This window comes from Carettochelys insculpta, chromosome 27, assembly GCF_033958435.1.
Source record: "Carettochelys insculpta isolate YL-2023 chromosome 27, ASM3395843v1, whole genome shotgun sequence".
Taxonomy (NCBI): Eukaryota; Metazoa; Chordata; order Testudines; family Carettochelyidae; genus Carettochelys; species Carettochelys insculpta.
In genome coordinates, this window is record NC_134163.1 from 8,677,230 (window position 1) to 8,700,966 (window position 23,737).

Here is a 23,737-nt window from a genome sequence, read left to right on the forward strand (position 1 = left end):
TGTCATTCCCCAGGCTGTCTCCTGCAGAATGCAAAGATGAAATATGCAACCTTTGCACCAAGTGTCCCCAGCCACCTGGCTCCAGTAACCCTGCAATAAAATCACCCACCTGAGGCCATTGCTCAGTGGAGGCGCCTGCCCTGAGGCTATCGCGTCACTGCAGGAGCTGGCAGCACAAGGGAGACAGGGTTAAAAAAATCACAGCCTCCTCTTTTGTCCCCCCCCATTTCCCACCTGCGTCCGTTCAGACGTTCAGATGTTCACCTCTCCTCCACCCTGCTTCTGCCACCACCTGGGTCCATCCCAGCTCAGAGCAAAGACGAGCTGCTCTCTGAGGTCCTTCCATAACAGCTTGGCAGTGACAGGGTGGGGTACTCTTGGGCACGCCGGCTGGTATATGCCCGTCGCTCTGAACTAGGCACTGCTTTCTGTAGACACTCACAGGCTTTTAAAACAAAAAGCAGTCAAGTAGCACTTTAAAGACTAGCAAAATAGTTTATTAGGTGAGCTTTCGTGGGACAGACCCACTTCTTCAGATCACAGCCAGACCAGAACAGACTCAACATTTAAGACACAGAGAACCAAAAACAGTAAGCAAGGAGGACAAATCAGAAAAAGATAATCAAGGTGAGCAAATCAGAGAGTGGAGGGGTGGGGGGGAAGATCAAGAATTAGATTGAGTCAAGTATGCAGACGAGCCCCTATAGTGACTCAGAAAGTTCCCATCACGATTTAAACCATGTGTTAATGTTCCGAGTTTGAATATAAATGTCAGTTCGTCCACTTCTCTTTCTAAAACAGAGCGATAATTTCTCTTCAGTAACACACATACCTTGGGGTCATTGACAGAATGCCCCATTCCATTAAAATATTGACTAACTGGTTTGTGGATCTGGAGTGTTTTGATGTCTGTTTTGTGCCCATTGACCCTTTGTCTAAGGGAGTTAGAAGTCTGTCCAATATACAAAGCATCTGGGCATTGTTGGCACATGATGGCATATATGATGTTAGTAGAGGAGCATGAGAAAGTGCCCGTGATTCTGTGAGTAACCTGGTTAGGTCCAGTGATGGTATTTCTAGAGAAGATATGTGGACAAAGCTGGCAGCGGGCTTTGTTGCAGGGAAAGGTTCCAGGACTGGTGTTCCTGGGGTATGGACTGTGGCTGTTAGTAAGGATCCTCATGAGGTTGGGAGGTTGTCTGTAGAAGACAACAGGCATGTCACCCAGGGCCTTCTGGAGTGTAGCATCCTGATTAAGAATAGGTTGTAGGTCTTTACTAATTTGTTGCAGTGGTCTGAGTTGGGGGCTGTAGCTGATGACCAGTGGTGTTCTGTTCTTGGCTTTTTTGGGCTGATCTTGGAACCCTTCCCTGCAACAAAGCCCACTGCCAGCTTTGTCCACATATCTTCTCTAGAAATACCATCACTGGACCTAACCAGGTTACTCACAGAATCAAGGGCACTTTCGCATGCTCCTCTACTAACATCATATATGCCATCATGTGCCAACAATGCCCGGATGCTTTGTATATTGGACAGACTTCTAACTCCCTTAGACAAAGGGTCAACAGGCACAAAACAGACATCAAAACACTCCAGATCCACAAACCAGTTAGTCAACATTTTAATGGAATGGGGCATTCTGTCAATGACCCCAAGGTATGTGTGTTACTGAAGAGAAATTATCGCTCTGTTTTAGAAAGAGAAGTGGACGAACTGACATTTATATTCAAACTCGGAACATTAACACATGGTTTAAATCGTGATGGGAACTTTCTGAGTCACGATAGGGGCTCGTCTGCATACTTGACTCAATCTAATTCTTGATCTTCCCCCCCACCCCTCCACTCTCTGATTTGCTCACCTTGATTATCTTTTTCTGATTTGTCCTCCTTGCTTACTGTTTTTGGTTCTCTGTGTCTTAAATATTGGGTCTGTTCTGGTCTGGCTATGGTCTGAAGAAGTGGGTCTGTCCCATGAAAGCTCACCTAATAAACTATTTTGCTAGTATTTAAAGTGCTACTTGACTGCTTTTTGTTTTGATAGTGTATAGACTAGCACGGCTTCCTCTCTGTTACTATTCACAGGCTTTTGTTTTCAAGCAGTGGTTCTCCTGTCCCCAAGGCCACGCTCCCCTGAGCTAGGCTCCTCTACCATGCTTCCTTTGCCACCAGTTTTGGGACCCCCCACCCTTGAGCTGGCTTTAGACTTCACATTGCCCTTTAAGAATGGTTTGGAGGTAACCATCCTCTCCAGAGCCTGTTCTGGGTCCTTGCTTTCTCCCAAGAACTGTTCTGAAGCAGGGTTGCCAACTTCCCTCCTGGATGGACTGGACATGATTGCCACAAATGGTATTCGGTGGGGAAAGTTGGCCATGGGAAAGCCTCCCTCCTCCCAGAGCCCTGCAGTTGGTGGTGGTGGTGGAGGTTGTGGGAGCGGACCTGTACTTTGATAGACCCTGTTTAGCCTTATGCTGTCCCTGCTGATTTTCACTGGACCCCGCTTCTGAGCTGAGGCAGACTGGGCATACCTCTGAGATGGGGTCAGTGGGCTTTGGGGATGAGAGGGTCTGCTCAACTCACCCTCTGGTCGGCTAAGCAGGTGCCCAGCAGCAATCCCTACTGTGTTCCCACCTGTGCTTGGCCTTTGGGGTTCAGCCCCTAAAGGCCCCTCACTTCCTTAAGGCCTGATCCTGTCCGCTGTTCCGCACCTCCCATAGAGCGCTGGATGTCTGCAACTCCCTGGGACATCAGCAAATATGCCCAGTGCCCTCAACGCCTCCTAGGATCAGGCCATTGATTGCTAATCAGAAGACGTTGTGCAAGGAGATAACAGTGCTAGATACTCACCTTGCACCTCACTCATGGCCTTGCCCCTCCCTTGTCTGGCTCCTTGTGCCATTCCCAGTCACAAGGCCTGTTACTCATCTGGGCTTCAGGATCCCTGGGGTCAGAGGGAAAAACATCCGGGGGCCTCCATTGCCGGAGAGGCACTGACGAATGCTGGGCTCAGCCAGAGGGAAGGCTTGTCGATTTCCTCTTTGCTTGCTTCCCAGCCCTTCAGCGCTCAAAGGCACAGTTCGGTTCCACTGCTAAGCCTACGATTCCCCTGCAGCAGCTTGGAGCGAGGCAACTGGCTATTGCATCTCAGGCCTGGGGTTCTCCGGCCTGTCTCTGACTTGCCCTGTGCAACCAAGAGCAGGATCAGACCTGTTCCAGTACAGCATGAGAGGAAGCACCGGTGCAACAAGCCAAAGCATCCGCTGCTCTGAATTCAGCAGTTTCCATGCGTAGGGATTGGAAATGCCTCTGAAATGGGCATTTCCCCACTTGTGTGCACCACAGTGTGAACAGCTCCCATGGATCTACAGGTGAAGCGCAGAGGAAACCACCTTCCAGGCCACATTCCTCCTCTCATTACCCACTGCCCCTGCTGCATGCATCCTCCACAGCCTCAGAGCTTCTCTGACCCTCACAGCTGCTCTAAACCACTAACAATTAAGCCCCTGGCCCCACTGACAAATGGGCATCATTATCACCACTACACGCAGGAGGAACTGGTACTGAGAGGGAGCCCCTGACTGGTCTCCACTCACACAGGAAGCCTGCAGCAGCACCAGGATCTGAAGCTAGATTCTCCATATTCCAAGCTCACAAGCCCCACCTTCCTCCCAACAGGCAGGTATGCTCAGCCCAGTCTGCACCCCATTGCTACCTAGTCCTCTCTTTGCTATCTGTCTGCCAGCCTCAGCCCCCTGCTGGTCTCTATCTCCCAGCCTCATTTCTCTTGGGCTTCCTTGATGCTGGAATACCCTTCCACCTCCTGCAGGCCAGGCCCCAGCAGCATCCCCACTCATTCAAATCTGGGCAGAAGAGTCATCTCTGCTCGGCCAGTGTAAAGGCTGCCTCTGCAGAGGGGTCCCTGGCCGAGGGGATTTGAACTTGCCACCTCTGGATCTTAAAGCTTCAGCAGCTGCCTGTGCTAACAGGCCCTTCTCCCTTAGGTAGCACTAGAGCAGGCTCAGGAACATCACTAGGTGGCCCAGCCACCCCTAGAGGGGGACACAGTATAAAAAGAATGGCCCTGGGGTGCAGGTGTAACCCACACCCCTGCTCGGTGCAGGTCACCGCCCCGTGTAGTGCCACCCAAACCACTTACACAGCGAGAAAGAATAAGTCTCCTCTGCAGCCTCCCCTGAGAGGTGATGGACTTATAGCTCAAACCGTAGCAGTTCCTGCATTAGGCACTGGGTTTAAGTCTGCCTATCAGTGGTTAGAGCCACACTTCTTCTAAGGTTTCCTCTTTGAACTTTTCCCTCCCCAGCACCGGTCTGGAAGAGGATCAGGTGAGATCAGGAAATCTATACCCCAGACAAAACTCACAAGGCTGAGCTTTCCCTGGTCTCCCTGCGCTTCTTACCTGGCCCTTGGACAGCGAGATCCTCAGGTAGGGCCGGGAAGTAATAGACTCTAGCCAGCAATTCCTTTGAACGGTCAAGTGAGATTATATTAGAAACTGGCTCCATCTTCATTGTTACAACTCTTAAAGCCAGATGGGACCTTCAGATCCCCTGGTCTGACCTCCTGTACGTCACAGGCTGTGGATTTAAGAGGTGGGGGAAAGCCGATTGGTGCGGGGGAGCACCTGGATCGGACGGAGACTTCTCTTACACGAGGCTCCATAGACAGGGATTCCCTAGAAGTTAGTCAGATAGGGAACGTGGGAAATAATATATGGGCAAGATCAGATGTGAAACAATCGTGCATAAAAAAATCCAACGCGTCTGTGAAAGGCGGACATATAAATAGTGGTAGTTTTCTAACATGCTTTTACACTAATGCTAGGAGTCTGTCTAATAAGATGGGTGAACTGGAGTACCTCATATCAAAGGAGGAAGTTGACATAATAGGCATCTCAGAAACATGGTGGAATGAGGAAAATCAGTGGGACACTATCATACCGGGATATAAATTATATCGGAAAGACAGAACAGGTCGTGCGGGTGGCGGAGTGGTACTATATGTGAAGGATAATATAGAATCAAATGAAGTAAAAATCCTAAAGGAATCAAAATGTTCCATAGAATCATTATGGATAACAATTCGTTCCTCTAATATGAATATGGCATTAGGAATATATTACTGACCACCTAACCAGGACAGTGATAGTGATGCTGAAATGATGAGGGAGATTAGAGAGGCTATCAAAATAAAAAACACAGTAATAATAGGAGATTTCAATTATCCCCATATTGATTGGGTGCATGTCACCTCAGGACGGGATTCAGAGATTAAATTTCTTGATGCCTTAAATGACTGCTTCTTGGAGCAGCTAGTACAGGAACCCACAAGGGGAGAGTTGATTCTCGATCTAGTCTTGACTGGAACGCAGGATCTGGTCCAAGAGGTAACTGTTACTGGACCACTTGGAAATAGTGACCACAATATAATAACTTTTAATATTCCTGTGTTGGGAAGAACACCGCAGCGGTCAAACACTCTGGCATTTAATTTCAAAAAGGGGAATTACACTAAAATGAGGAAGCTAGTTAAACAGAAACTAAAAGGTAGAGTAATTAAACTAAAATCCCTGGAAGCTGCATGGAAACTGTTTAGCGACACCATACTAGAGGCCCAACTTAAATGTATACCCCAAATAAAAAAACACAGTAAGAGACCTAACAAAGAACCACCATGGCTAAACAGCCATGTTAAAAAGGCAGTGAGAGAGAAAAGGGCAGCTTTTAAAAAGTGGAAGTCAAATCCTAGTGAGGAAAATAGAAAGGAACATAAACACTCCCAAATTAACTGTCATAATGTAGTAAGAAAAGCCAAAAAAGAGTTTGAGGAACAGCTAGCCAAAAATTCAAAAAACAATAGTAAAATGTTTTTTAAATACATTAGAAGCAGGAAGCCTGCTAAAAAAGCAGTGGGGCCCTTGGATGATAAAGATATAAAAGGAGCGATCAAGGAAGACAGTGCCATTGCGGAGCGATTAAATGATTTCTTTGCTTCAGTCTTCACGGCTGAAGATGTTACAGAGGTTCCTAAATCTGAGCCAGCCTTTTTAGGCAATAAATCTGAGGAACTCACTCAGATTGAAGTGACATTAGAGGAGGTTTTGGAATTAATTGATAAGCTGAATAGTAACAAGTCGCCAGGACCAGACGGCATTCACCCAAGGGTTCTGAAAGAACTCAAATGTGAAATTGTGGAGTTATTAACAGTGGTTTGTAACCTATCCTTTAAATCCACTTTGGTACCAAATGACTGGAAGACGGCCAATATAACACCAATATTTAAAAAAGGCTCTAGAGGAGATCCTGGCAATTATAGACCGATAAGTTTAACATCAGTACCAGGCAAATTAGTAGAAACACTAGTAAAGAGTAAAATTGCAAGGCATATAGAAGAGCACGAATTGTTGGGCAAAAGTCAGCATGGTTTCTGCAGAGGGAAGTCGTGTCTGTCTAATCTATTAGAATTCTTTGAAGGGGTTAATAAACATGCGGACAAGGGGCACCCAGTGGACATAATATACCTAGATTTCCAGAAAGCCTTTGACACGGTCCCACACCAAAGGCTTTTATGTAAATTAGGTGGTCATGGGATAGGAGGAAAGGTCCTTTCATGGATCGGGAATTGGTTAAAAGACAGAAAACAAAGGGTGGGAATAAATGGTAAATTTTCACAATGGAGGGGGGTAACTAGTGGTGTTCCCCAGGGCTCAGTCCTGAGACCGATCCTGTTCAACTTGTTCATCAATGATCTAGAAAATGAGGTAAGCAGTGAGGTGGCAAAGTTTGCAGATGACACCAAGTTGTTCAGGACAGTCAAAACCAAAACGGATTGTGAAGAACTACAAAAAGATCTCAGCAAACTGAGTGATTGGGCAGCAAAATGGCAAATGAAATTTAATGTGGGTAAGTGTAAGGTAATGCATGTTGGAAAAAATAACCCAAATTACACGTACTACATGATGGGGTCAAATTTAGCTACGACAGATCAGGAAAGGGATCTTGGAGTTATAGTGGATAGTTCTCTGAAGACATCCACGCAGTGTGCAGCGGCAGTTAGTAAGGCAAATAGGATGTTAGGAATTATTAAAAAAGGGATCGATAATAAGACAAAAGAGATCATACTTCCCCTATATAAAACTATGGTACGCCCACATCTCGAGTACTGCGTGCAGATGTGGTCTCCTCACCTCAAAAAAGATATATTGGCATTAGAAAAGGTTCAGAAAAGGGCGACTAAGATGATTAGGGGCTTGGAAAGGGTCCCATATGGGGAGAGGCTAGAGAGACTGGGACTTTTCAGTTTGGAAAAAAGGCGATTGAGGGGCGATATGATAGAGGTATATAAAATCATGAATGGTGTGGAGAAAGTGAATATAGAAAAATTATTTACCTTTTCCCATAATACAAGAACTAGGGGACACCAAATGAAATTGATGGGTAGTAGGTTCAAAACTAATAAAAGGAAATTTTTCTTCACACAGCGCACAGTCAACCTGTGGAACTCCTTGCCCGAGGAGGCTGTGAAGGCCAGGACTCTATTAGGGTTTAAAAAAGAGCTTGATAAATTTTTGCAGGTTAGGTCCATAAATGGCTATTAGCCAGGGATAAAGTATGGTGCCCCAGCCTTCATAACAAGGGCAGGAGATGGATGGCAGGAGATAAATCACTTGATCATTGTCTTCTGTTCTCCTTCTCTGGGGCACCTGGCATTGGCCACCGTCGGCAGATGGGATGCTGGGCTTGATGGACCTTTGGTCTGACCCAGTATGGCCATTCTTATGTTCTTATGTTCTTATGATTTCACCCTTGGCCCTGTCCTGAGCATATTAATTAGCATTTGGCTAAAGGTCCCAAGAGGCAGCCAGTCTTGGTCAGAAATCATCCAAAGCTGGAGACCTCACCCGCATCCCAGGCCAGCCTGTTCCATCGCTCAGCTGCCCTCACTGTTAAACACTGGTGCTGTACTTCCTATTTGGACTTTCTTGGGTGCTGAGTGTCTGCCGCATGCCTTTGTTTTATATTAACGGCAGCCAAACCCAGCAGTGGGTTAGCTCTGCCGCCCGCTCTCCAGTTTAATGGGCTGGCTCGTCACCTATTCTAACCAGGCTCCATGGATTCCCCACAGCACGGTTGATTGATACTGCCTGCAGAGCTGGCCTGAACCAGCCACCACCTCCAGCAGCAGCGGTGGCCTTGTTCCAGTTGTGTCTAGCAGTGTCCAGTCCAAGCTTGACTGCTGTCCTGCAGGCCTACGGCCCTGCAGCTCGCTCTGCTTCGGCCTGCCGTCTAAATCCTATCAGCGGCTGTCCAGCCAGGTTAGCTGTAGGGCTCTTCACTGATCAGTCAGGACAGGAACAGACCCATCCAAACCAATGAAGGACGTGGGGCCTCGCCTTTGATTCCCAATGTGCCCATCACCTTAGTCTCTGGGCAACACAGTAAGCTCAGCCAGGGCACTGCTGGGGAGAATGGCTCCTTGACTAGAAGCAACGACAGCGGAGCTGCTGCCTGCAGGGCCTTGGCCACAGGCACCTGGGAGGCCAGAGCCAAGAGGTCCTGGATGCTGCATAAAACTGGAGTGATTCCATTAAAATCAATCTCCACACGGTAAGAAGTGAGAACTGGGGCAGACGCAGGGATGTGAGCTCCATCCACTCATCACCTGGCACCATCTGGGAATTCTGAAGGCGGCAAAAGACAAAGGAGGAAAATACCCTTCTACCCTTTTGAGGTTTACACACATTGATCTCCAACTGCTAAAGACGGTTAAGACTTATTCACTCTGAAGCGGGGCTCTAAAGAGAATGGATGGAGAGAGGCTGTTCTCAGTGGTGACAGATGGCAGAACAAGGAGCAATGGTCTCAAGTTGCAGAGGGAGAGGTGTAGGTTGGATATTAGGAAAAACTCTTTCCCCGGGAGGTGGTGAAGCACTGGAATGTGTTACCTAGAGAGGTGGTGGAATCTCCATCCCTAGAGGTTTATAAGTCCCAGCTTGACAAAGCGCTGGTTGAGATGGTTTAGTTAGGGTTGATCCTGCTTTAGGCAGGGGTCTGTACTCCAGCTCCTAAGGTCCCTTCCAGCCTTATGATTCTAGATACTATTATCCCTATTTCACAGGTGGGAAACTAAGGCATGGAGGTTAGGTGTCTTGGACCGATGTCACACAGCAAGTCAGGGCAAGAGCTGGGTATAGAACATAGGCATCCAGGTATCCGCCCTGTGTCCTGGCCTCATGGGCCAGGAAAGGCAACTCAATCTCTTTATGATGCGGGATCAGATAAAGGCATGAGTCCAAGGCAAGCTCTTCCGAATACCCTGTGATTATTTCTGTCACCTAGAAAATGTGATTAATGCTGATGCATTAGCTAAACAAAATGGAAATCGTTCCTGAAAGTGGGTGAGAGGTCGCAGGGGAGGGAGCAAGCTGGGACTTTGCACTGCCAGGCCCAGTGCCCACCAGGATTGGAGAACGACAAAAACATCTTGGTAATAGTTACCCAGCTCCCGCAAGCACCACCGCTCCCCTCTTGCTGTCAATCAGTGCAAAGCCCGTCAGCCCATTGCCCAATCAGACCCGGGGAAGGTTTTGCAATCCTGGATGCTATTTCTGCTCTGCTGGAGTTTAAACTTTGCCACTGAGGGAAAGAAGCTTTGGGGAGAAGGCGAGAGAGAAAAACACCTGTGCCCAGGCGCCAGCGCTTCCCAAGGTTCACTGGCAGCCCCCAGCCTGCCGTCTGCCCCAGCAGAGGCCCTGGGAGTGGGACTTGTCTCTACACAAAGGTGAGTTCATGGGCTTATTACTCCAGAAACCTGCCCTTCTGGGGTCTTGTCCTCACAGCCCTGCACTGGGCTATCAGGGCAGCCAAAACAATAGGACAAAGGTCGGGGCACAGGCCTAGAGCAGTTTACTGTCCAAAGAGTGATTTAATAATAACCGATTTGTTCATAGCAAATAAATTAGCAGCACCCCCATCCCAGAGTCTTGCCTTATAAGGCCTTTCTTGGCCTGGAGGGTGTTTTTCTTTACATTTGTCAAACTCACCATCAAACATGTCCTGGTATTTGGCCTCATCTTAAGCACTGAGTCCAGATCCCGTCACTGACCGACACCTTAACAACACGATCAACACCTGTTGCTGTTTGTTTACTAGGGCCAGAATTTTCACAAGAGATGGGACCTAGGTGGCGTGACCCAGATACACTGTCCTTATCTTCTCTCCACATTTGGGTCCTTCAACAAGATCCCCGATTTTCCCAAGAGCTAAGCTGGCCCTTTGTGGGCAGCAGGGGGCCACAGTTTGGAATAGCTGTACCTCAGTGGGAGCTGAGGTCTTTGAAGATCTGGCCTCGTAACAACACAGCTGGCTGGGAACTGGGTTTTTTGGGCAGCTGTGAAAGATTTCAAGGAAAACCAGAAGGATTTTGTCCAGATTGGCCTTCTAAAATTCTAGGGGGAAGGGATCACAAAATGGAAATATTTTGGCCAGGCAAAACCTGACCAAAAAGCTTGGGTCTGTGGCCAGCAGACTGGTTCAGGTTTTCAGGGTTTTGTTAACAACCCCCTCCCCCCCCCCCCGATTTCTTCAAAATTAGCCCTCTCCCAAGGGAAAGCTGTTTGTCATTGGCAGAAAAAATTGGCACAAAGAAGCCCCAGCCATTAGTGTTACTTTGGCTTGCACCAAGGTGGGACTGGCACATGCAGGAAGGAGTCCGGCTTCTACCCATTTCCAGGGGCCTGCTGCACCTGTAACTGCCCACAGGTTGACTTGAACCTGGGACCTCAGTGCAAGCACTACTGTTTGACTGAAAGCCCTGCAGGGGCTCAGCTTATGCACCAGAGGAGGTTCATTCTGTTACTTTGAAGTGGTCCAGGTGCCACTCTGGGGGGTGGTGACCCCCATGTAGGCCATGGGCTACACATGGCTAACACTTCATCCCCAAAACAAACAAGCAGTGCCGTAGCACTTTAAAGACTAACAAAATAATTTATTAGGTGATGAGCTTTCGTGGGACAGACCCACTTCTTCAGCCCATAGATGTACCAGAACAGACTCAATATTTAAGGCACAGAGAACCAAAAACAGTAATCAAGGTTGACAAATCAGAAAAATTGTTATCAAGGTGAGCAAATCAGAAGAAGAGAGGGGTGTCAGGAGGGAGGTGTGGGGACCCTGAAACCTAAAAGCTTGGAGCAATTGGGAGGGGCCTTTATTAGTCACCAGCCTGGCCCTGGGTCTCCCTCCTGCATGGCAGTGAGGGGGGGTGGGGAGGCTCCAAGCTATCAAAGTGCAAACTCCTGTCCAGCGGAGGGGTGCAGTCACTGAGCACATCTTGGGATTCCCCGAGCCGCTCCCCGCAGCCGCTGGGAGAGAACTCTGCTGAGCAACTCCATTGTCTATTTCCTAAGCTGACAGAGAATCTCCCTTCAGGCTTAGCAGTAGAGGGGCTATGAAACACCACAGGCATTTGCTTCCTTCCATTAATGCATGCACAAAAATACACCCTCCTCAGCAGTTCATTGTGCCCACGGCACTGCCAAGATTTTCAGCAGTGGTTTTGGGTCCTCACCCTGAGCCGCTCCAAACTTCCTGCACAGCAGCCCTCTTCTACAGTGACCCCCTCCCCAGATCACTCACCCCCTTGGCAGAGAGTGGCCTGATTTCCCTGAGTTGGAGCCAGTCTGGACCAGCCCCTGCCCGCGCTGCCCCAGGGTGAGGAAGGGGAGTGCTGTCATGTTCTTCCCTCCCAGCTGGAGGCGCTGCTGGAGACGCAGCCAGGGCAGGAGCAGGTGTTCAGATGCAGAGAAAAGCTGGAGGTTCAGAGTCCAGAAGTAAATGTGACTCCAGACAAGCTGAGTGGGGGTGGGGGTGGGATTCTGGGACAAGGCAATAAGCCCGGCTGTGGGACCGGGTTACAGGCCACAGCCAGTGCTGAGGGAAGGGGAAAGGGTTCCCTGCTCCCTGTGGGCTCCGCTGACGGTTCTAGGGCTGTGGTGTGGGCCGAGGGTTTCCCCGTCCCTGCGCTGGGGGACGTGGCACAGCCAGGAAGGGAGCTGATGAAACTGAAAAAGGAGGAGCTAGGGTGGGGCAGTGATTCCCCAGAGGAGGCCAGGAAGGAGGGAGTCCCCCACCCACGCCAGCGCTCACTAAATCCCTGAGCGCCCCACAGAGCCCCCCCAGCTGTGCACCCCGGACTCCCCTGAGTCCCCCTCCAGCTGTGCACCCAGGACTCCCCTGAGTCCCCCCCCCAGCTGTGCACCCAGGACTCTCCTGAGTCCCCCTCCAGCTGTGCACCCCGGACTCCCCTGAGCCCCCCAGCTGTGCACCCCGGACTCCCCTGAGCCCCCCAGCTGTGCACCCAGGACTCTCCTGAGTCCCCCTCCAGCTGTGCACCCCGGACTCCCCTGAGCCCCCCACCTGTGCAACCAGGACTCCCCTGAGTCCCCCGCAGCTGTGCACCCAGGACTCCCCTGAGCCCCCCTGGCTCCCCTCTGAGCCCCCCTCCGGCTCTGCACCCTGGGGTGCCCAGGAGCTGGCCTGGCCTGAGGGTGCTGTCTCTCCCCTGGCAGAGATGGCCTCCAGCTGCCAGACAGGCAGCATCGACAGCCTGGAGCTGCTGGACCTGCTCTTTGACCGACAGGACGGGATCCTCTGGAACATGGAGTTCGGCAGCCGCATGGCCAGCTGGCCTGGGCCAGAGCCGAGCGTGAGTCCCCTCCCCCAGAGCTGGGCCAGGTGGGAGGCAGGGTGTGGGGCTCACAAGGGAAGCGCTGGGCCTGTCTCCTGACTGAGGCTTCCCCAGGGACCCCTCTGCCTGGAGGCCAACAAGTCACTGGCCAATCAGACTGGTGCTGGGACGGAGCCCCACCTGCGCCATCCCCAGGTGCACTGGAATCCCCCCCCCTTAGTGCCAGGAGCTCTGCCCCTCCAGCACACTGGCACCCCGCCCCTCCCGGGGGGCCCCCTTGCACTAGTGTCATCCCCCCACACACTGGGATCCCACCCCTTCCTGGGTTGCACAGGCGCCCCCCCTTGCACTAGTGCCAGGAGTCCCAGCCCCGCCCCAGACTGGCTCGTGCTTGGGCAGGACGTGCCCATGGCCAGGCCAGCGCCCTCTGCCCGTGTGACACGTCCCCCTCTCTGGCTTGGCCTCACGTCTGTGTCCTCTCAGCCGCTGCCCAGTGCCCCCGCGAACGAGGATTTCCTCAGCTCCATCCTGGGCTCGGGGGATGCCGGCGCTGACTCCCCACTCTGGTCCCCGGCTGCCAGCGACAGCGGCATCTCCGAGGACCCGAACTCAGACCAGCTGGACAGCCCCCAGCACTATGTGCCCACAGGCAGCCCGGGGAGCTACTCGGAAGGGGGGCCCGGGGAGCCGGCGTACCCCTACCAGGAGTCCCGCCAGGCCCAGCCCCACTCCAGACTGCCTGGGGCAGACCTGCAGGAGGCAGAAGTCTCCATAGACCTTGGTGAGTTCTGGTGTGGAGATGGGGGTGCAGTGGGGAGTTGCAGTGCAGAGAACGGGGGCTCTGGGGCAGCCCTGGGTGCAGAGAGGGAGAGGGCTGGGGGGGTCAGAGTGCAGGGAGCTGGGAGGGGACTTACCACAGAGCCTGGGGGTGCAGAGCTTGGGGGTCCCTGGGCCCAGGTGGACACCTGTGCATGTGGGGGCTGCGCTGTCCTTCCAAGCACACAAGCTGGTCCCCGCGTGGGATTGCAGCTCTCGCCGGTAAATCCCTGGATCGGCAGCAGATGGCAGTAAATGCTGACAGCTGCAGCTCTCCCTGGCAAAGCTGGAGGTGCTGGTGTGGGGAGCTGGGGGCCTGGCAGCCCCAAGCCGCAGGCTCGGCCAGCGCAGAGACGGTGACAGCTCCACACTCGGGGCCTGAGGCTCTGTCGCCTTCGCCCTGTGCCAGCGGGTGACTCCAGCCCATGGCATTGCACGCTGGCTCTGCACCGGCACCGGCGAGGAGCTGGGTGGTGACAGCCAGTGGTGCCAACGAGTGAGGGGAAGTCCTGCAGGGACTCTGGGGGCAGAGTTGGGTGGGCCCCTGGCCCAAAAACCTCTCAGCTGGCCCAGGACACCGAGCGCTGACGCCACATCTGCCCTCGGCCTTCGCCCAGACATGTGGAACCCGGACCTCTTCTCCAAGAAGAGCCAGGACCTGCCTACTCCTGCGCAGATCACAGCCTCCTGCACGCTGACCGTGAAGGACCTGCTGCTGTCCAGCAGCGCTGAGATGGTGAGAGCCTGGCAGCTGCCTGCCCACCCCGACGTCCTCTATCATTCCACCCGCCTGGCCCCGCCCATTGTACGTCTGTCCCTCCGTCTGTCCGTCCACCCAGCTGTCCCCTCCCACTATCCATCCATCTGTCCGCCCGTCCGTCTGTCCGTCCACCCAGCTGTCCCCTCCCACTATCCATCCATCTGTCCGCCCGTCCGTCTGTCCGTCCACCCAGCTGTCCCCTCCCACTATCCATCCATCTGTCCACCCGTCCGTCTGTCCGTCCACCCAGCTGTCCCGTCCCACTATCCATCCATCTGTCCGCCCGTCCGTCTGTCCGTCCACCCAGCTGTCCCCTCCCACTATCCATCCATCTGTCCGCCCGTCCGTCTGTCCGTCCACCCAACTGTCCCCTCCCACTATCCATCCATCTGTCCGCCCATCTGTCTGTCCGTCCTTCCACCCACCTGTCCCCTCCCATTGTCCATCCATCCATCCGTCCGTCCGTCCACCCACCTGTCCCATCCCATTATCCATTCATTCGTCTGTCTGTCTGTCTACCCATCTGTCCCCTCCCATTGTCCATTCACCTCTCCGTCCATCTGTCCATTCACCCACCTGTCCCCTCCCACCATCCATCTACCCACCTGTCCCTACCCACTATCCATCCATCCATCCGTCCATCCACCCACCAGCCCCCGCTCCCTAGCCAGCCAGCTATCTGCTGCAGTCTTACTGTATCCATCTGTCCAGCAATCCAACCGTCTAACGCTGACATCCTCTATCCACCCCCACGCTGCTTCCATCCACCCCCCAACCTCCCTGTATCCCTCCCTGTCCCCACCCACTCTCCCTCCCTCCACCCCCATGTGCTCTGGAGTTCTTGGGTTGCAAGAGCTCAGGCCCAATGCGCCCCGTTCTCTCATGGCCTGCGCCTCGCATGGGCACAAGGAAATAAATTGTTCTCTTTCCCTGCCTGTGTCCCATTGTCGCACAACACCGTGCGCTGCAGGACAATGGCGAACTGGGCCAACGCCTTGTTAATTAGGAAGTTAACTGGGGACAGGGTTGCGGGGTGAGGGCTGACGGGCGCTGTCGGGGCCAGACCTGGAATAGCCGGGGATGGGGGGAGGGGCAGGGGGCAGCCTCTGGGGGAGGGGCAGGGCACCCCGGGTAACGGGCTGATGCCACTGCAGCAGCAGCAGCTGATGACGCCAGCACTGCTGAGACAGGGCCAGGGGCACTGCCAGGAGCTGGTACTGACAGAGGACGAGAAGAAGCTGCTGGCCAAGGAGGGGGTCACGCTGCCCACCCAGCTGCCCCTCACCAAGGTAAGGACGTGCCCAGGGAGGGGATCCCCAGGGACTGTCACCCTTACAGCAGAGCCTTCTCCCTTCCTGGCACGGCGAGCCGGCTGGGTCGGCGTGGAGGGGGCGCGGGGTCCCTTCTGGGTCCCGCCCGATGTTGGCGCACGGACATGCCATGTGCTGTGAGGATCACCCGGTCCGGGCCTGGCGTGGGCCAAGGCAGCTCCACCCATTCCTGTGGCTGAACAAATCCCAGGCTCACCGTGTGCCTCGGTTTCCCACCTTGGGGGGAAGTCAGGTGACTGCTCCCTGCAGAGTAGGGATGCGGCTGTCTAATCCGTAACCCCTCCCTAAACGGCTGGGCCAGAGTAGCGGTGGCCTGGGAGCAGGAAGGCGGCTGAGGTGGGAGGAGGCTGCTTTTGCATGGCTGGGCTGGCGTGCTCCCCTCCCTGGCTCCCTGCTGCAGATGGGGTCCCCCAGACCCCTTCAATTAGTTAACCAAGTCAATGGGATTGTACCTCCCTACTGGCGACTTCCAGACCCCAGTGAAAGGCACAGCATGTTTGTTCTCTCTGCGCCGGGACAAGGGGGTGGTTGGCTGGGGGCTGGGCAGGACCCCAGCCTGGCATCTCCCACCCCAGTGCCATGGGCCGGGCCCTGCTCATCTCCCTGCAGTACGAGGAGCGGGTGCTGAAGAAGATCCGCAGGAAGATTCGCAATAAGCAGTCGGCCCAGGAGAGCCGGAAGAAGAAGAAGGAGTACATCGACGGGCTGGAGAGCCGGTGAGACCCCGCAGCCCCGGTGGCCCTCGCCGCGCTTCACAGCCGGAGCCGCCTGCCCCAGGCCTGCCGGCCGCCTGCGCCTCCAGCGGTCATGTGTCTCGGGGCTAAGGCGGTAGGATCCCCCTGGGCTGCCACGTCAGCTGTGCGGGCTCAGGCCCTCGAGAGAGAGACAGGAACTGCTCCGTTCCCTTCTGAGCTCCCACCCATCTCTGCCCCCCGAGCCCCAGTTCCGTCTGAGCTCTGCCTCCCCTTGTTCCAGCTCCATCCCGCCCCATCTCTGCCCCCCAAGCCCCAGTTCCGTCTGAGCTCTGCCTCCCCACGTTCCAGCTCCATCCCGCCCCATCTCTGCCCCCCAAGCCCCAGTTCCGTCTGAGCTCTGCCTCCCCACGTTCCAGCTCCATCCCGCCCCATCTCTGCCCCCCAAGCCCCAGTTCCGTCTGAGCTCTGCCTCCCCACCACCCATCTTCCTCCTGCCCTGATGTCCCATCTCTGCCCAGTGGCCACTGCTGCCTGTGGGGAGGGAGTGGCTGCGGGGGGGGGGGCACCCAGAGGGACAGGGAACGGCACATGGGGACACCTCATTTAGCAATTAAAATGTTGGCAAGAGCATAAGTGGGCAGTGCACCCACCTCCCGAGTGCTACCATGAGCCACATCTGTCCCTGCCCCCTCCCCGGTCCCTGACTCCCCCAGTCCTGGCTCATGCCTCCTCCCGATTCTCCCCGCAGGATGTCGGCCTGCACGGCACACAACCAGGAGCTGCAGAGAAAAGTGCTGCACTTGGAGAAGCAGAACTCGTGAGTCTGGCTCCCTGCTCCTGCTGGGTGGGCTCGGGGCCACGGGCTGGCTCACCCCATGGACTGAGGGGCTGCAAAATGCATCCTCAGAGCCCAGGAGCCTCCTCCCCAGCCCTGGAAGTGACAGCTATCCTGAGTCCCACCAGAGATGGTCAGCTCCCGCCTCGGCCACGCGGGCAGGCTCAGCTCCCGCCTCGGCTGCCACGAGAGGCCGAGGTCCCTACTCAGTCACCGGGGCAGGCTGAGCTCCCACCGCAGGCACCAGTGCAGGCCTGTTCCCTACCCTCAGCCCCGGGCTTCGGGCGTCCTTGCTGCAAACAGAGATGAACCTGAGCCCCCGCCAGGCGCCTGGCAGCGTGGGGCGGCTGCCGTTTCTTCCGGGGCTTTGATTCAGGCTGTTCTCTGGTTCCGAATGGCCTGGGGGCAGGGGTGGGGGCGGGGGCGGGTTCCTGCTGTGCCCCTGGTTCCGCACCTGCCCCTGACCGGGGAGGTCTTTTCCACTTCCAGGTCCCTCCTGGAGCAACTGCGGAAACTGCAGGCCCTGGTGGTGCAGTCTACCAGCAAAGCTGCTCAGACCGGGACCTGTATCGCGGTGTGTGGACCTGCCGATGCCTCTTCCCATTTGTTCCCTTCTCTGCTGCCCCAGACAGGGAATGGGCTTCTCTCCTGGGGAGCAGAGGCTCTGCTGGGCATGACCTGGGCCCCGTCCTTCTCCCTACCCCCCCGGGGCCTCTCCATGTAACCACAAGACCCCAGGTCCTGCCTGTGACCCCCCACCCCGGCTGTGACGCCCTCCCCACCCTTTGCCTGGTCCTGGGTGTTTGGGTGACTCCCCCGCCATCTGCCCAGGAGCCAGGAGGGGGAGGTGCTGAGCAGCACTGGAAGCAGGGCATGGAGTCCCCAGCACAGCTCATCGGGCAGGAGACAGATGCAGGGAGTTGGGCCAGCTAAGGGGGTCTGTATCCCCCACCAAAATCCCCAGCCAGAGCCTCCCTCCCAGCACGACCCCGATGAACCCTTCCTCCTCCACCCCCCGGAATGGGGCTTGTCTCCTTTCCCCAGCTGAGTGCCTGAAACTCTCCCCATGGGAAGGACCCGGCTCAGCAGGGGGGTCGGGGGAGGGACTGCCCCAGTTTCTGCCAATGCCTCTGTGTTGGGGGTGGGCTCCCTGCAGCTCCGCTCTCCCCCTTGCTGCTGAGTGCAGGGCCATGCGCCGATGACTTGGAAATGGGCTCCGGCACAAAAGGGCAGAGGGCCAGACGGTGGTGTGCAGGGGTGAGGACGTGGCATCGGAGGTGGTGCGACTGGGGCTGGGTAGATAGACGGGGCTGAATGAGGATGAATGGACAGAAGACGACTTAGGCCCTGCTCCCAGCATCCCTAGGGGAGTTAAGCAGGTCCTCCAGCTGTGCCTGGTCCCCTCCCCTGACGCCTCTCTCCTTCCGGCTCATCGCAGGTGCTGCTGCTCTCGTTTGCCCTGATCATCTTCCCCTCCATCAGCCCCTTTGCCCCCAATAAAGCAGAGCCGGATGGGGACTTTGGGCCAGTGAGAGGTAGGTGCTGCCAACGTGGGGAACACGGTGGGGGCGTTCCAGAACCTGCTGGATGCCCCCTGGGAACTACAGGGTTCTGCACTGACCTACGTGCGATGGATCAGATTGGGGTTAAGGTCTGCGGCTGGGTGGCAGGACGGCTGGCTTCCCTGCCACGACTCGCTCGGTGACTTTAACTGAGGCCCTGTCCCTCGGTCTGTGCCTCAGTTTCCCCAGCTGTAACACCGGGAGGTTACTGCTGTGAGAGGACAGCTCTAGAGTCCCAGGCAATGCTCCCACCCGGCCATTCAGGTGTGGGTCTGGGGAGCTGCTGACTTCCCAGCCGGTGCAAAACGGGGACTCTACATTAAAATTCTCATGGCCCTGGTTTTGTTGTGTCCAGGCTGAATGCCAGCCTTGGGAACCTGCCTCCCTAAATCCCCATGGCGCGTCCTCTCGACATTGATTCTTTTTCACTCCGGCTGCTGCAGAGCAGTGCAGCGTAGCTGAGCGCTGTTAAATAATCCCTCTGTGCCACCCCAGAAGTGGCTGCATTTCAGCACTGGTGGGAGTGACACCGGGGCAGCACTGCTGTCGAGTTCCACTCCAGAGGTGGCTGTCTTGTAACGCTGGGTGGAGCCGTCTCCCTGCGTCATCCAGCGAGTGCAAGATGATTCTCACGGCTTGGTGGGGACGGCAGGGGGGTGTTGGTGCTGAGTGCTGATGGCTGGCTGGCCCTAGAGACACCCCACCCCACGGATTGCTTGTATCCCCTCCCTGGGACAGTGTTCTCCAGGTCTCTCCATAACGATGCTGCCTCCCGCGTCGTCCATGCCCTGATGAAAGACGGCGCCGAGAGCCCCGAGGAACCGGAGAAGCCTGCGTGGATGGAGTACGCCGGCGAGGCCCAACGCGAGCCCCAGGGAGGCCTCCACAAATTCCTCAGCAGCCACGGGCACGCCAGGCCCCCAGTGGAGGCTCCACAGAGCAACGGGACAGGCACCGTCCCACCAGACGCCCACTCGGACTTGGAGGGGCTGAGTCACGACGAGCCCCTTGCAGGTCCTGGCCTGGCCTCGCTGGCCTGGACGGAGCCCAGCCAGCCCAGCCCGGTGCTGCTGGAGCCAGGCGAGGAGCTGTGAACCCCCCCCACCGCCTCTCTCGCCCTGCCAGGGACTGAGCGAGAGGGCTGGGAGCCACTGGGGTGGGGGCACAGTGTGTGTGGAGAGAGAGTGAGAGAAGAGGGTCGAGAGAGGGGGGCATCTGGCCCCTCCGAGGCTCCAGCATTTGCCAGCCGGGCAGGGAAGCCCATGGGGGAGCCTCGCCCCAGGGCAGCTGCATGTCATCCAGCCCAGTGCTGCAGGGAGCCGGAGGACAAGGGAACAGGACCCGGCTGGAGCTCATCCAGGCTGAAGCTCAGTCGCTGTCTACATGCCCAGCACCCCCCCCCCCACCCCCCAGCTTCCCGGGACATTCCCAGGGCTGGGAGCCTCCCCAGCCCATTGCATTGCTTCCCACGTCCCCATCCGTTATTGCCCCCACCTGGACTGCAGACCACGATCCCAACATGGCTCCCCCGCCCAGCCCCTGCTCCAGGCCCCTCTTCTCCTGCCGCTCCCTGAGAGCTGAACACACTGGCCCAGGCTGTGGCTTGTGCCCTCTGGGTGCATGGCCCAGGGATTTGGCAGAACCCGGCCCTCCCTGTGCCTGGGGTGGCTGGGAGGGTTGTGCTCCAGAGGCAGCAGGGAAGGGACCGGCCCAGAGAGGGGGCTGGGGATGTGCCGAGCCTGCCCAAGAGAGGTGAGAGGGCAGCTGTTTGCTGGGGGGGAGGGCTGGAAAACACTGGGGGTGGGGGGAGGCTCCCCCGGGGTGCAGGGGGAGCGTAGGCTGGTTCATGCTCCAGAAAGGCCCCCGGGGCTTTGGCTAGGGAGCTGGGAAGTGGCTGGGGCTCCGATGCCACCTGCTCCTAGCACTGTCTCTCCTGGGGCTCACGGAGGAGACGGGGAGCTGGCCTGGCCCAGCTGGGGGAGGCCCAGCCCCTCGGGAGCCAGGAGGTGAAGGGCCAAGGGATCCGGCCCAGGGGGCACGTCCGGCGTGGCGGGTGTGGAGGAGAGAGGCTGTTGGACTGCACAGGGGCAGGCTGAGATGCCACCAGGGTGCCTCCCGCACTCCCCGGGGGAGCCTACCCCCCAGGCTAGTATCAGGGGGGCGAGCAAAGGGAGAACCCCGAGGGAGGGCTGTGAAACCCAGTGGGGCCCCTAGCGAGGGTGCAGCGCAGCCGGGTCCCTGGCCGGGCCGGGGTGCACGTGCTGATTCTTTCCAGGGACGGCCGCAGGGCCGGGGCTGGGGCTGGCAGGGCCGCTGGGATCTGTGTGTTTCTCTGGGTTTGGGTTTTTTTCAAAGCTTGAGTTTTCATCTCCGAATAAAGTATTTTGGAAGACACCGCTGTGGAGCTGGCCCGGGTGGGCCCCACTGCCGACTGCCCGTGTCCCCACCCCACCCTCCTCCAAGTCAGTGGGAGCTGCAGAGGCTCTGAACATCAGTCCCCATGGGGCTGCGAGGGGCAGCATGGGCTGGGGGGGGGTCCTCCCTTCTCCTGCAGCCTCCCTTGGAGCAATGAGGAAACCCTGGCCTGGCCTCTGACTGCACCCATGCGCTGGCCTGACTCTGTCCTCGCGGGCGCCCCAGCACAGATGGGGGCGCAGCAGGAGCACCACCCAGAGCGCCGGGGGGCGGAGGGCAAGATGACAGCGGGGAGGGGTGCCTGGCGGGGGCCTGAGAAACGCACGGAGGGCCATGAGCTTGCAGCAAGCTGCGCAGGGGAGCAGGTGCTGGGTGCAGGGGGCACGAGGCTCATTGGGGGTGGCAGACCCCCAGGACTGCTGGAGACAGGGCTGGGCCCTGCGCAGCTCGGTCGGCCAGCAGGAGGCGTCAGCCTTACCTGCCAGAGCCCTGGCTGCAAATCCCGACCGAGGGTCCCACACCGCAGGCCTGTGTCGGCCTCACCCACGCCATGGTCTGGGCAGGGGCAGCAGGGGACCCCACCAGCCAGCAGCAGGCAGCTCCTCTTCCTTCCCAGAGAGATGGCCGAGGCCTTACGCACTGCAGCAAGCGGCACCTAGGGTCTCCTCACCCGCCCCACTGGTGGCAGAGTCCCTCTGTGAGGTCACCACCTCCCCCCCCGCACCTTTGCCTTATTTGCCGAGGTCCTGCCAGAGGCCTGGGTGCTGCCCCGCCTGCCCTGCAGGGCTGATGTCACGCCCCAGGCCAGCCCCTCTCGGGCTACGTCTACACTAGCACACTACATCAAAGTAGCCTATTTGGAAGTAAGGAGATAGAAACAGGCTACTTCGACGCGTATCGGCTGCACGTCCTCCAGGGCTGGTGCCGGCAACGTTCAACATCAAAGTAGCGATGGGGAACATCGAAAGGAGCCGCCCTGGAAGGAAATGTGGAGCCTCCACACACACAAGTGCTCCCCGTCGAAATAAGGGGCCAGCAAAGCCTGCAGACAGGGTCACAGGCTGGACTAGCCCTTCTGGGGCAAGAGCAAGCTGCTCCCTTAAAGGGTCCCTCCCAGACACACACGGCCTGCGCAGCATGAGGTCCACAGAGCCAACAACAGGTTGCAGAACCTGTGCACGCAGCATGGACCCCCAGCTGCAGCAGCAGCAGCAGCAGCCAGAAGCCCTGGGCTAAGGGCTGCTGCACGCAGTGACCATAGAGCCCTGCAGGGGCTGGACAGAGCGTCTCTCAACCCCTCAGCTGATGGCTGCCATGGAGGACCCCGCTATTTCGAAGTAGCGGGACGCAGATCATCTACACACACCCTACTTCGATGTTGAACGTCGAACTAGGGTGCTATTCCCATCTCCGGCTTGGAACGGTGATTTCAATGTCTCACTGCCTAACGTCGATTTCGACATCGAAATAGCGCACAGAGCGTGTAGACACAACGCGTGCTCATTCGACGTTGTGCCGGCTACTTCGAAATAGCTGGCTAGTGTAGACGCACCTGAGGTGTTTGAGCTATTCCCTGGGGGAAGGGGAGGATTGGGCGGAGGAGTGACCCTGCGCTCATCGTAAAACAATAGGAATGCAATCTGATGTCAAGATGAGTAATGGATAAAAGATGCCGGCTCAGCTGCCGCCCAGACAAACGGGGCCCCCGACACCACTCGAGCGATGGGGGCTGGGTCGATAAGTTGGCTGCTGAAAGAAATTTACAACGAACACACAGACTATCCCTCGGCACGTGGACCGTCCAAACACCGTAGGTGACTGGAAAGTCAGAACTGCCTCGACAGGAGATGGTGATATACTTGGACTGGGGAAGATGCTCTCGAAGGCCACGGGAGAGAGGGGGGTTGGGAAGTCATTTGGTCAGGGAGGGGCAGACAGGCTTGGAGAGCTCAGGGACGAGGCAGGTGGGGCCAGATGGAGCACACAGCACAAGGGGCCAGCCGAGAAAGGCTGGGGCCGGGGTTAGGCAGACAGCAGCCTAGGGCACAGGCAAGCAGCCAGAGATGGGAGCTGAGTTCTTAGGCGGAGACCAGGCCCCAAAGCCCAGCAGGTGGTAAGAAGGGATTGGCCAAGAGGCTGTCCTTGTGCTCTGCAAGCCCCCATGTCTCAGCAGCTCCAGTGCCTGAGGAGCAGGGACCAGAGGCCATCTTGCCCTGGGACAGAGGTGGAGGAGACTGATCTGCCTGCACTTGGGGAACACGGTGCAGGATGACACTCGGGACATTGGACTGCACCTTCAGACCCAGGGGCGGCTTCCGCTTCGTGGCAGGGGAGCGTGTGTGGCCCTACAGGCCCGGGGGGAGCCAGGCACTACCGTGGGCATGCCAGTTGGGGAACAGGGCAGGGACTTCGGAGGCATGAGCTGAGGGAAAAAAACATTCTGAAGGGGGAGGGATCGGGGTTGCTCCCACTTCTGAGACGGGGAAGGGAGGCGCCACGAGGCAGCTCTGGGCTCAACATCCGAATAAAGCTGCAGAGTTCCACAGGGGAACTATGCCACAGCCTGTTCCTTTTACCTTAAATCAGGGTGGGGAAAACTCTTTTCCATCCAGGGCC

The 23,737-nt window shown here is 56.5% G+C and overlaps 1 protein-coding gene across 2 annotated transcripts; it reads left to right on the forward strand.

The window, feature by feature from the left end:
* The first annotated feature begins 9,687 nt into the window (after positions 1 to 9,687).
* On the forward strand, positions 9,688 to 21,100 carry CREB3L3 (cAMP responsive element binding protein 3 like 3). Of its 2 annotated transcripts, XM_074978367.1 has the most exons (11): positions 9,717 to 9,800; positions 11,014 to 11,141; positions 12,589 to 12,725; positions 13,191 to 13,488; positions 14,141 to 14,259; positions 15,438 to 15,572; positions 16,224 to 16,330; positions 17,058 to 17,126; positions 17,634 to 17,718; positions 18,583 to 18,679; positions 19,445 to 21,100. In XM_074978367.1, the coding sequence occupies exons 3-11, from the start codon at positions 12,591 to 12,593 to the stop codon at positions 19,798 to 19,800; spliced, it is 1,401 nt and encodes a 466-aa protein (XP_074834468.1). In that variant the 5' UTR covers positions 9,717 to 9,800; positions 11,014 to 11,141; positions 12,589 to 12,590; the 3' UTR covers positions 19,801 to 21,100. The 2 variants fall into 2 exon arrangements, with proteins under 2 accessions (XP_074834467.1, XP_074834468.1); XM_074978366.1 differs by lacking the exon at positions 11,014 to 11,141 and having other exon boundaries at positions 9,688 to 9,800.
* Positions 21,101 to 23,737: the final 2,637 nt, after the last annotated feature.